Source organism: Impatiens glandulifera, chromosome 4 (assembly GCF_907164915.1).
Source record: "Impatiens glandulifera chromosome 4, dImpGla2.1, whole genome shotgun sequence".
In the NCBI taxonomy this organism is placed as follows: Eukaryota; Viridiplantae; Streptophyta; class Magnoliopsida; order Ericales; family Balsaminaceae; genus Impatiens; species Impatiens glandulifera.
The window spans coordinates 19,026,488-19,038,364 of NC_061865.1; the positions used below are offsets into that span (position 1 = coordinate 19,026,488).

The 11,877-nt window shown below is 31.1% G+C and overlaps 1 protein-coding gene across 1 annotated transcript; it reads right to left on the reverse strand.

The window, feature by feature from the left end:
- Nucleotides 1-4,279: 4,279 nt before the first annotated feature.
- On the reverse strand, nucleotides 4,280-4,929 carry LOC124934878 (B3 domain-containing protein Os04g0386900-like). The gene is made up of 2 exons (XM_047475372.1): nucleotides 4,672-4,929; nucleotides 4,280-4,540 (listed from the first exon to the last, which is right to left on the reverse strand). Exons 1-2 carry the CDS (start codon nucleotides 4,927-4,929, stop codon nucleotides 4,280-4,282), a joined length of 519 nt encoding a protein of 172 aa, XP_047331328.1.
- Nucleotides 4,930-11,877: the final 6,948 nt, after the last annotated feature.

Sequence of the window (11,877 nt, forward strand, 5' to 3'; positions counted from 1 at the left end):
TTCATCAAGTTGTGTAACAGAGATCAAATTGCGCATTAAACCTGGAATGTGTCTCACCTTATTAATCTTCCAAACAGAATCATTTGACATCTTCAATTTGATGTCCCCCATGCCAACAATATCTAGTGGCTCACCATCTGCAAGATATACTTTCCCACAGTTTCCAGCCACATAATTCTCCATTAATTCTTTGTGAGCAGTGGTGTGGAAAGACACTCCTGAGTCTAAAACCCATGAATCTATCGGGCTATCAACAGACAGAAGTAACGCATCAGTGACAGATTCTGAAACAACGTTGGCTGCATCATTTTTATCATCACCATTTTTCTTCGGTGCTTTGCAGTTCCTCTTTAAATGACCCTGTTTACCACAATTTCAGCACTCAAATGTCCGCCCAGACTTGGACTGACTCCTCCTGCTCCTTGACATAGATCTGCTCTTACCTCGGTTGAAATTTCTATCATTACCTCTTCCCCTATTTTCCACATTCAGAGCAGAACCTTTGAATGTTTCACCAGAATCAATTTTACCAACCTCTTCAGCAAGAATACAATCTCTAACTTCAACAAATTTCAGTTTAGCATTTCCAACTGAATTACTAATTGCTGCCCTCATAGTTTCCCAACTATTTGGTAGAGATGCTAACAAAATCAGGGCACTAACTTCATCCCCAAAATCAATCTCAACAGATAGCAATTGATTCACAATTGTATTGAATTCATTCAAATGAGTAGTGACAGAAGTACCATCAACCATTCTTAAGTAAAAGAGTATTTTCATTAAGTGTACATTGTTGTTAGCAGATAGTTTCTCATACATATCAGAAAGAGCTTTCATCAGACCCATGGTGGTCTTCTCCTTTGCTACATTGTGAGCAACCGTCTTGGCTAGCGTCAATCGGACAACTCCCAAAACCTGTCTATCAAGGAGTTTCTATTTAGCTTCATCCATCTTCTCTGGTTTCTCACTCAAAGGAACATGAAGCTTCTTTCCATAGAGATAATCTTCAATCTGCATTCTCTAGAAGGCATAATCTGTCCCATCAAATCTTCCAATCCCATGTCCTATACTGTTCTCACTTGCCATTGTTTCCAATGCTCAAATCTAGCCTAGCTGCTCTGATACTAGTTGTTAGGATTTGTATCTCCCAAATCCTAACAGCCTGAAAACAATCTGTAAAAACACAAGAAAGAAGAACACAAGAACACACAGATTTATAGTGGTTCACTCAAATTGAGCTACATCCACTTCAGTCACCACCAGATTTACTATGAAGAAGAAGAAGGAATACAGAGTTTTTGCCTCACACTTTATCTCTCTAGAATTCTGTCTACATAATGTAAACCCTTAATAATCACATATTTATAGGGTAAACATTCAGGTAATAAACCTAAATAACTTTGGTCAGGCCCAAGCCCAAAACCAAAAAAAAAGAATACCCAATAAACTCTAATTAACAATGTAGAGTTTATTATAAGTGTAGGCTCCATAACTCAACACGCCGTCCAGATCAATGATCACAACACATATACAATAACTTTTGGCCCTATTTTGGTATCTTGTTGAATGATTATGGAGGAACTATTTTGGGATAGATATAGAAACCAGGTCGCTAAGGTTGGCATTGGATTGAAGAAAATGGTGAGAAAACAAAATTAAATGTTGGTCGAATTGGAGGCTCTTTGTGTGTGACAGTTTTTGCGATCTCCACTCTGCTCAACTTTGGGCTGCTCAATCGTATGTAGCAATTGGAGTTCCAGTTGGAGGGAAACATAATGGGAAGTTTGGTCTTTTTGACATAGATGGAGGGCATATTAGACATCCGACCTAGGATAAGAATATTGTTGTGGTAGAGGCCTCAAAATCTCAGTTTGGAGATGATTAGGGGAACTAGATGCGATAGTAAATGTAACTGTAACGGAAACAAATTTATTAGAATGGAGCGACTGCAATGATGTCAAAGTCTATCAATGATGTAACAAATTGAATGGATTCTAGTGACATGACTAGTTGAAATGCCTAATGCACAGGATGGTGGAGAATGAGAGTATTGTATTGCAGTGCTACATTGTCCCACTAGCCAGGACTCTTTTAGTGTAGTCTCAACTCAAGATAAATTGAAAACTATATTTTCCAAATGTGTTTGTTAAAACACGACACAACAGAAAATGCATGTAGAGAAATTCTTTTTAGGGCAATATATATAGTCTCTCTAGAATTTCATTGTAAAGTATTATGAAATAATATAGAAACAATTGTAATGAAAATGGCATCATAGATTGAACAGAGAGTGTGAAATGAGAAGGATAATGCATATTTCTGATACAGTTAGCAAAACTACTAGACCGAATGTCAAACATATCTTTACCGATTAATCTCTATAAATAGAAATAATATTAAGCTCGGGGAAAACCTTCGCCAAACACTTACCACCACACCAAGTGTCGTCCCACACGAAAAGTATAGGTTAAGGATAAGAAAACATACCTTTTGCTTCCTTGGTTGATCAGCATGCCATACTATTAAATATTAAGCCTATTTTTATTACTCTTTTGGTCTTTCCTAAACATTCTGCACATAAAATGGAGAATTACAAATCAACCGCAATTATAAGAAGATTGCAAATCAATTTTTGTTCAACTTTGCAAAACTACTCACTCTACTCATATAAATCTCAAGCGTTTTGAACTTTTATTATCATATTTTTGTATTCTCTTGTTGAAATCATTAGAAAATATTGTTATTAATGGATTTCTAATTGCATAATTTTTACCAAACACATAGTCATGTCATCGTATAGTGTTGTTTTTATATATAACAATGTTAGCAAAATTGAACTTTCATTACAAGAAGATTCATTTTTCTTTCTCAACCATTCCCTGTCATTTTTTATGTTATCTGAATTGTATTAACACTATTTATTTTCATATTCATCCATATGACAGCTAAATATCAAATTTATACATATTTTTCTAGTCCAGTGAGCTAAACTTTTGCTTATCCATTTTGAATGTTAAAAAACTGTAGTATAGTGTTAGGGTCTGCTCACCAAAGCCTCGGTTCTAAAATATTTGCAGCACCAGTTTCTCGGCACTAGTGTGCATATGGGTCAGTTTATGTCTTTTGCTTAATAATTCTGTTTTGTTTCCCTTCTCTTATATTTCTCTCAAACCGAATTCTGTTATTTTTACAAGTTGTTGTAACAAGTTTGTAACCGACTACTCTTGGGTAATTCAGCCGCTTTAAATGCTGATGCTCACCCCACTTTTTGAGCTATGAATTGAAACTTGTGAAAATTGTTACTCTAAGTTATTCTCTCGGCCTTGAACCTCTTTGTTGGACTACTAGGTGTATTCTAGTAGTATTCTCTTCTCACCCCGGTTTCTTCTCTCTTTAATCTCAAATTCTCTTATCACATTGTATTCGCTGCGCTTGATTAAAGAATTCTATACTCGGTCCCATCAATCAAGAACACGTTTCTTGAAGTAAAGAACTCATAAGGCTAAGTTATAGTTTATAGTCTAACACAATGTTAGTTGTATGAAATAGATATTTTTATTATACAATGCTTTCAATTACCTTCCTAATGAATGTTCTCTTAAGAAAATATATAGTTTGTCAATATATATATATAGATCATTACCATTTTGCCTGCAATTTGTTATAACACTCAAATTAATATGTACTCGTTTTATTTTTATTATTAAAGAGTTATCTAAGTATGCTGATGAGCTCCTAGAGTTTTAATTGTTTTTAATGTGTGTATAGAGGATAATCATTGACATTATCTTGATTTTCTATTCAGTAAATATTCATTCATTATTTATCATGAATATCTAAACAGGGTCGGTCTGCTTCACTTATGCATTTGTTCAAAGGAACACCTAGAAAATATTTAAAAATATATTTCTACAAATATTTGAAGAGTTCACTTATAATCACTAAGCTTATATACAAGATAACTTAACAACTAAACTAAGTTACTTCTATTGTGATTTAATCTCAAACTAATAGTAAATAAATATAGATTTCATATTAAAACAATTCAATAGTTAACCAATAAGTTAAATTCAAATAGTTCACCAATTAAAACATCAAATAAAGTTGAGTACATACAAAGTTCAAACAATCAAATGTCAATTATCTCTAAATAAACTCATTTCCAATTATATGAATTCTAATTAAGAGCAGAGTAATGCAAACAGAACAATTGTCTAGCAATAAATGAGTAATAGATAATGAAAACAATGTTAGATATTTTTAGAGTTCCATCTTCTTATCACGAAACCTCCGGAAGAGCTTCTTTGAGAATCTGTACTCTAAACATTATAGATGACTCGTTACTCGTATCCATAAGCTCGAACAAGCACACATCTCCCAATTTTAAATTATTGTAGATGGCAAATATCTTCAAACCAATGAATCTTGTCGTCGCCTGATTTCTTCCGTTGTAGTATATTTTCCACTTATTTCCCAAACACTCTAAAATCACGTACACATTGTCATTGGGAAGATATGGACCCATTTTCTCAGGAACATCCTAGTTGAAAATATATAATTATTAAGAAGACACTTATAAAATTTGTTAAAAAACAACAAGTAACTTAGTTGTGAATCTTATATCAAAAAACAATTTTTATATGAAGTTATTATATGAATAGAGATGATTACCAATGAATAAAACGGTTCGAGGTTACGTTGAGTTATGCTAACTTGGAAGTATGGTGTTCCTAGTAGAGGAATAATTGGCTCCTTCTCTATTTCGGGTATCATTGATCCCGACAAAGGTTGGGTCGATGACATCTCAGCACTCACTGTAAGTGTAGCCAACAACGCCTTCTTAGCGTCTTTCGTTGCCATGATCTCCTTTATTGATCTATACTGTTGAACAGGGCCGGCCCTGGGGTAAGGCAACCAATGCACTTGCATAGGGCCCCCCACTTTTATAGGACCCTCACTTTTCTATATTTAATAATATTATATTATTAATATTATTTTTTCCTCTTTTTTCTCCTTTAATATTAAATATATATTATAAAAATAATTTTTATATCTCTTTTTAGTGTCCTATTATAATATATTAATTATTTATATTTTATTTTATTAATTAAAATTTTTTTAAAAAAAAATTACTATTTTAGGGGCCCCAAAATTTAAATTTGCATAGGGCTCCAAAATCTCAGGGCCGCCGGCCCTGCTCTGCTGTTGAAGATAAGTAATACAAATATTTTAGAAATTAAAAGGTTTATAGTAAAAATTTAGAAAATCTGTAATCTAGTGAGTTATAGATTTTGAAATCTTTTTCTCTTAAAATGTCACAATTAGAAGTAGATTATGAAAATATTCCTTAGATGATGTAAGATATTGATTATTTAAAATTAAAATAAAAACTTAAGAGATTTAATCAAGATTATATTTTTTATGATAAATATTAAAATTCAAAATTAATTTTAAAGCTTATTTATGGATCATATATTCTACAATATTAGAGGATGTATTGTGCTTCATGCTCATAAACAATGAGAGAAAGCAGGAGATCTCCCATGAAACCACTTAGTAAACTTATGAAACCAACACATGTACTATAACTTTTGGCTCTATTTCTGTATCTTGTTCAATGACCGTGGAGAAACTATTTTGGGATAGATATGGAAACCGGGGCGCTAACCGACATTGTATTGATGTAGAAAATGGTAGGAAGACGGCAACAAATGTTGGTTTACAAGGTTTCGATCCAATTCAGACAACATTGTCAGATTGAAGGCTCTTTGTATGTGTCAGTTTTTGCGAGCTCGACAGTACAACTTTTGGGTACTCAATCGTATGTAGTAACTAAGAATAGATGGAGGAAACATAATGGGAAGTTTTGATATTTTTAACAAAGGTAGAGAGCATATAAGACATTCGACATATGATCGGAATATTGGCCGAGGTCTCAAAACTCTTAGTCTGAAGACGATTATGTGGAACTGAATGCGATAGTGAATGCCACAAATTTCTTAGGATGGAGCGACTCCGATGACATCAAAGGCGATCCAAGGATTAATAAATGGAATGGATTTCAATGACATTACTAATGGAGTGACAAGGGGGCGTGGAGTGTAGCAAAGTCTTAACTAAAAAGAAATTGAAACTTCATCTTTCACGTGTTTTTGAAACGCAGCAGATAAAACGTCCTTAAAATAAATAAAATATGGAAAATATGGAAAAGTGTTGTAAGGGACCAACATAGATAACTTTAGTAGTCTCTCGATAAACTTATTTTAAAGGATTATGAAGATGATATAGAAAATTGCAGTTGAGACAGTATTAAAAATTGAAAAGAGAATGTAAAAAATCACAAGTGGATAATACAATGAAATTTATGATATAAAAAATCACAAGTGGATCCATTTTTGTTTTTTAAAGATCAATGAAATGAAAAAAATATGTGAGTAAGTCAATAGAGAAGCATCTGCAAAGGTCATGAAAACGATGAAATAGGGAAGCCACGTGTTCACATATTTTTTAAGTTGTTAGTGGGCTAGGGATATTTTTTGTGGTTATTCAAATAATTTATATTGTCAAATCATCTTATAACTTGAACTAAATAGATAAAATAAAAATATAGCAGTATATGTGAAGGATAGGAAAAAATACCTTTTGCTTCCTTGGTCGATCAGCAGGTGACAATTCTGGATTCTTTTTTATAACTGTTCTTTTATCTTTAGTTCTTTTCACTTGCTTTGCTTTCATTTCTTGGACCTTGTTACTATCTTCACCAATTAAGCTGTAAAATAATGATAAAAATAAGAATTGATTTGATTTGATTTGATTTGATTTGAGAAGTGAAATATAGGGAGAGTTATAAGAGAAGAAATAAAAGTCAATGAGAACAAATTATAAAATTTTCTAAATTCACATTATTTTTAAAATAGACTAGTGTATATAAACATATCACATGGCAACTAAAAGAAACACACATATTTAAATATTCTCAATGATAAAATGGAGGATTACAAATCAACCACAATGATAAGAAGATTGCAAATCAATTTTTGTTAAACTTTTTAAAACTCAAGTGTTTGCACTTTGTTTGTTATCATAATTTTGAACTCTTATTGAAATCAATAGAAAATATTATTATGAATATATCAATGGATTTCTAATTACATATTTTTTACCAAACAGTCACGACATCATATAAGAAAGACATTTATATATGCTCAGATTGCAAAACAAACATAAAAATATAACTACTTAATGTATATTATAAATAAAATAAGAACTATATTATATATAACTCAATAGTTCAAGTGTCCTGTATATTCATTTAATAACTATTCAACAATTCACTTTTGTGATAACTAAGACATTTTTTAATTGTTTTTCGGTATAAAGAGAATCACACACATCTAAAAATCAAATAATTCTAACATATTTAGCAAGAATTCAATAGTACTTGCATAAAAATAGCTTCATGAAATAATTGATAATAAATGTTAAAAGATCATCAAATAATCTAATGAGAAGAAGATATAATTCAAATATTGTCATTCAATTTCTCTATTTTTGGAATGGAAATTTTATATTTAATTTATACTTGACTTCAGTCCGATTTGATATTTAATTGAAATAAATTCTTAGAATCAAAGCAAAATGAGTAGAGATTTGAAAGGATTTCAAAACCAGCTACTGTGTTATTAAAATTTGGATTATCTAACTCTATCGTATTTCATATAACAATTTATCATTTCAGAATCTCAACAAAATTCTAAATCTCGTCAACAAGCTTCGTAGTAAAGTATACAAATTCAAGCTTTGAAAATTTTCAAAATATCAAGATTGATTTTCTTTACCTTTGAGATATAGGTTCGATCTCGTTTTCCAATATATTCTTCTTCTCTTTCTCGACCTTATAAGTCCGTCGAAGACTATATGGCGCTGATCTTCTTCGTTTTCCATGCATCTTCCTTCTTTCTTTTTCTCCCTTGTGACGCCGCCTACTTGCTAATCTTATTATCGCCTTTTGTTATTAGCTTTTAAAAGTCTAGGGTTAACAAATCGGGTTAAATAAAATGATGAGTCCAATTCAATGGTGTCCATGTAGAGGTGTTTAGATGGGAAAAGTTGAAATTAAAATGAACTTTAGCACTTTATTTCAAATTTTATAATAATTGATATTGAAATATAATATAATTTTTATATTTAAATGAATTATAAAACTATTATTATTAAGAAATTAATTTTGTTTATTTGTATATATATTTATATCATTTTTAATATTATATTAATACATACAAATCATAAAATTAATAAAATATTTTATTGACTATCATTGCTTTAATAATAAAATAAAATTGATCCAACTTGTGGTTTTGTGGGATAGGACAATTATAGGTAACTATGAAAAAGTGATAATGAGACAAGAACAAAGATTAAGGTGTCTTAAGGTATTCAAGAACATCAAGTTAAGAAAAATCAAATTAAACTTAAAAAAATCTTTTATATTTTAAGTTATTTAGACTTAGCAGTTCTAAAGATATTTTTTAACACAATTTTGAATAGTTTAGAGGCTGAACTAAAAATATGATTAAATTGAAGAATTTGTAGATTAACAAATTATTAAAATTTATGTGCAAAAACCAAGTCATTGGGAGTAATATTTGAAATTTTACGAATTTTGAACATGTCACCAAATATTTTTTTTTTTAATTTAAAAAATTTCAAACCTAAAGATAAGCACCAATTCGAGATAGAAGCAATCAGAGAAATATAAAGAATATTGGTAGATGTATTTGGTGTTCATTGTGTGTAAATAATTTAGCCAATTTGAATCAGTATCCAAAGCATGATTACCAAGATGCATGACATAAATAATGAAGAAATTCCAATTTTGAAAACTTTACATTCTTGCCTCTGTATGACCTATTTAAGATAAGAATGGATGAAAATGTTTCCACAGAAAACTATAGATATATGATTCATTTAAGTCATATAAAACAATTGGTATTAATATGAGCTCATAATTGAACACCCAAATATGTTTACCAAAGATCAAAACCATTTTAACCCAAGACATATTTTATTGTAGTATTCGATAGACACTCTTATAGTTCGAACTTAAAAATACTATGATTGACACAAACTTGTAGAGAAATGAGTGATGTAACACCAATTGAAGTTAGGGTTAGATCAAAATCATTCATCAAAGTACGTTTGTAGAATTTCATAAAAAAAAAAAAAATCATGTTTTTAAAAATGATCAAACCAATTGCAAAGCCATTTAGAATTTAAACAATGAATATAAATGACTTTTATAAAAGTTTAAGACTTTATTTGAACATTTGAATCAACCAATTGAAGTCTAATTTTAAACAAGATTCATCTATTATTGTTTCTTATGATATATTAATCAATTATGAACATTCAAATCAAACCAAGAATGTTTCAAAAAGATAATATTTCAAATTAAACATTTTCTTAAATTTGAATTTAGGGATTTTATTTTGATTGACACGATTTTAACGAGTTCTTAGAAGGGAAATGAATTATTATCATATATTGATGAAGTATGAATCATCAATGGAAAGAATCAACAAATTGAACAACAAATTGAACAAATGACTCAAATCGGGGTTATATTACATTAAAGAACAATCTACAACTAACCTTACAAGCTTAGATGATTCAAAACCAAAATCTCCAATGGTGAAATCTTCCTCTACCCTCTCGTGCCTCTACCCTCTTTTGTTTTGAAACTTTGTATTTATATTTCCCTGGACATAGTGAATATAATGTAACAAACCTTAACCATTTTGGTTAAATATCCAGAGTTGGTTTTGAATTTTTTATTTATATTCTTGAATTTTAAATGATAAATTCGTCTAAATATATCAATTAAATTCGATGATTTCTATCTCTATCATTTAATATTATTAAATGACTTCAAATAGTTTCGAATTTGATAGTTTCAATCGATTTCTTTTTTTAAAATTTAAATAAAATAAGGCTGCCCCGTTCATCTCTTTCAGCCTTCAGGTGGTTCCTCTAGCTTCCATGTGATTAAGACCCACGTGCAAGAGACCGAAGCCCTAGACCCACTACCCGCATTGACCAGGCCTATCCCGAGTTGACTCCGCGCCGCCGGATGCCGTTCCCAAGCTCACATTCTGCAAGCCTTCACCCACTTTCCTTTTCAATCATCTTTCAATCATCCACAATGGTCTGGTCTGCACAATTGGAGACATAGTTCCCTCAATCGAAACCGCTTATGGGGATCCTCAGGCCCGGAACCGTCTAAGCCGTCGATGCCATCTTCCGTTGAAGTCGACGATGGTCCGGTTTTGTCCGCTTCTTCATTGGCGGAGTTGGGTGCCATTATTCTCTGCATCTCAGACCCTTTAACCAAATCAAAGCTCTCACACTTGCCGTTCTCGAGATGGAAAGGGAAAAGCTTTCAGATGGAGCATTCATTGATTCTTATTTCTTAGATGTGATTTGCAAAGGTTTATTTGTGAAAAAAATTTAGGTGTCCCCAAAGGCAATTCCGCCTCCAAAGAGTTCAGGACTGCCCCTTAATGCTTATATGCTCAATAATCTTGTTCATATCGAGCTGAATGTTGTATCATTTCAATTTTACATACCAAGTTGTAAGAAGGTGTCAAATTTACTTATTAAGTATCAAAATTCTATTTATATATATTAACTTGTCAAAAATGTCAAATTTAGTTAAACTAACAGAAAAATTTAACGGAGTTAAAAATTTTGCCACATGTAATATCCACCTATTTTTTATTTGTTTTTAATTTACATTACTTTAATTCTTTTTTCATTTAAACAAAATATTTAAATTTTTCCATATCCATTTTTTCTCTCTCTTTACCCAATTCTTCATTTTCTTCTCACTATTCCTCTTCATCTCTAATATAAGTAATCTTTTTTTTCTGAAATCTCTATTAATGAACTAGCTATGTCGACGTCAAATAATAATATTGTGATGGAAGAATAATCAGGTGGCCAAAAAATTGTGACGACGGTGAAGGTGGCGGAACAGTCGATGAAGTGTTCGAGATGCAATTCTCTAAACACGAAATTATGTTACTACAACAACTACAGTCTCGCGTAGCCGAGGTATTTCTGCAAGATATGTAGAAGGTACTGGACAAATGGTGGGGCTCTCCGTAGTTTATCGATCGGCGGCGACTATCGAAAAAACAGGAAAATGAAATCCTGATCTAGGATTTCAAAAGGAGTTGATTCTAAATATTTCGGCGGTTCTTCATTAGATATGATTAATGGTGGGGATAGAAGATGAACAATTAAAAGAAATGAAGAGTTGGGAATAGAGAGAGAGAAAAAAAATGGATAAGGAAAAATTTGGATGTTTTGTTTGAATGAAAAAAAAATTTAAAGTAATTAATGTAAATTAAAAATAAATAAAAAATATGTGGATATTAAATGTGGCAAAATTTTTAACTCCGTTTAACTTTTTTGTTATTTTAAATAAATTTGACACTTTTTAACAAGTTAGTATATATAAATAGAATTTTGATACTTAATGAGTAAATTTGACACCTTCTTACAACTTGGTGTTTAAAATTGACATTCTTCCCATTTTTTTTGTTTTCTTATGTGTGCAGTTAAAGGCGAGTTGATAATAATGTGTTAACTACTATTGCTCATCACTACTACTACTTAGTTAGTTAAGCATGTTTTTATTGTGTCCAGATTTGTTAAGAGAGTACAATGTAGGGATTGAAGGGCGTTTTAATTACTCAGCTCGCGACGAAGCTGGAATCCTGAGAGATTGGTGAGATAATAATTATGGACATGATATAACAGCTAGCACTTGATTCTATACATTTTTACACAATTTGATGGCATTTCTGAGCTAGC

What these genes read in the sequence shown, in the direction of transcription:
- LOC124934878 (XM_047475372.1), bottom strand. Translation starts at nt 4,929, where the DNA reads ATGCAAGTGCATTGGTTGCCTTACCCCAGGGCCGGCCCTGTTCAACAG. An exon ending in TCGAACCGTTTTATTCATTG is followed by an intron (nt 4,541 to 4,671) that starts GTAATCATCTCT and finishes ATTTTCAACTAG; the next exon opens with GATGTTCCTGAGAAAATGGG.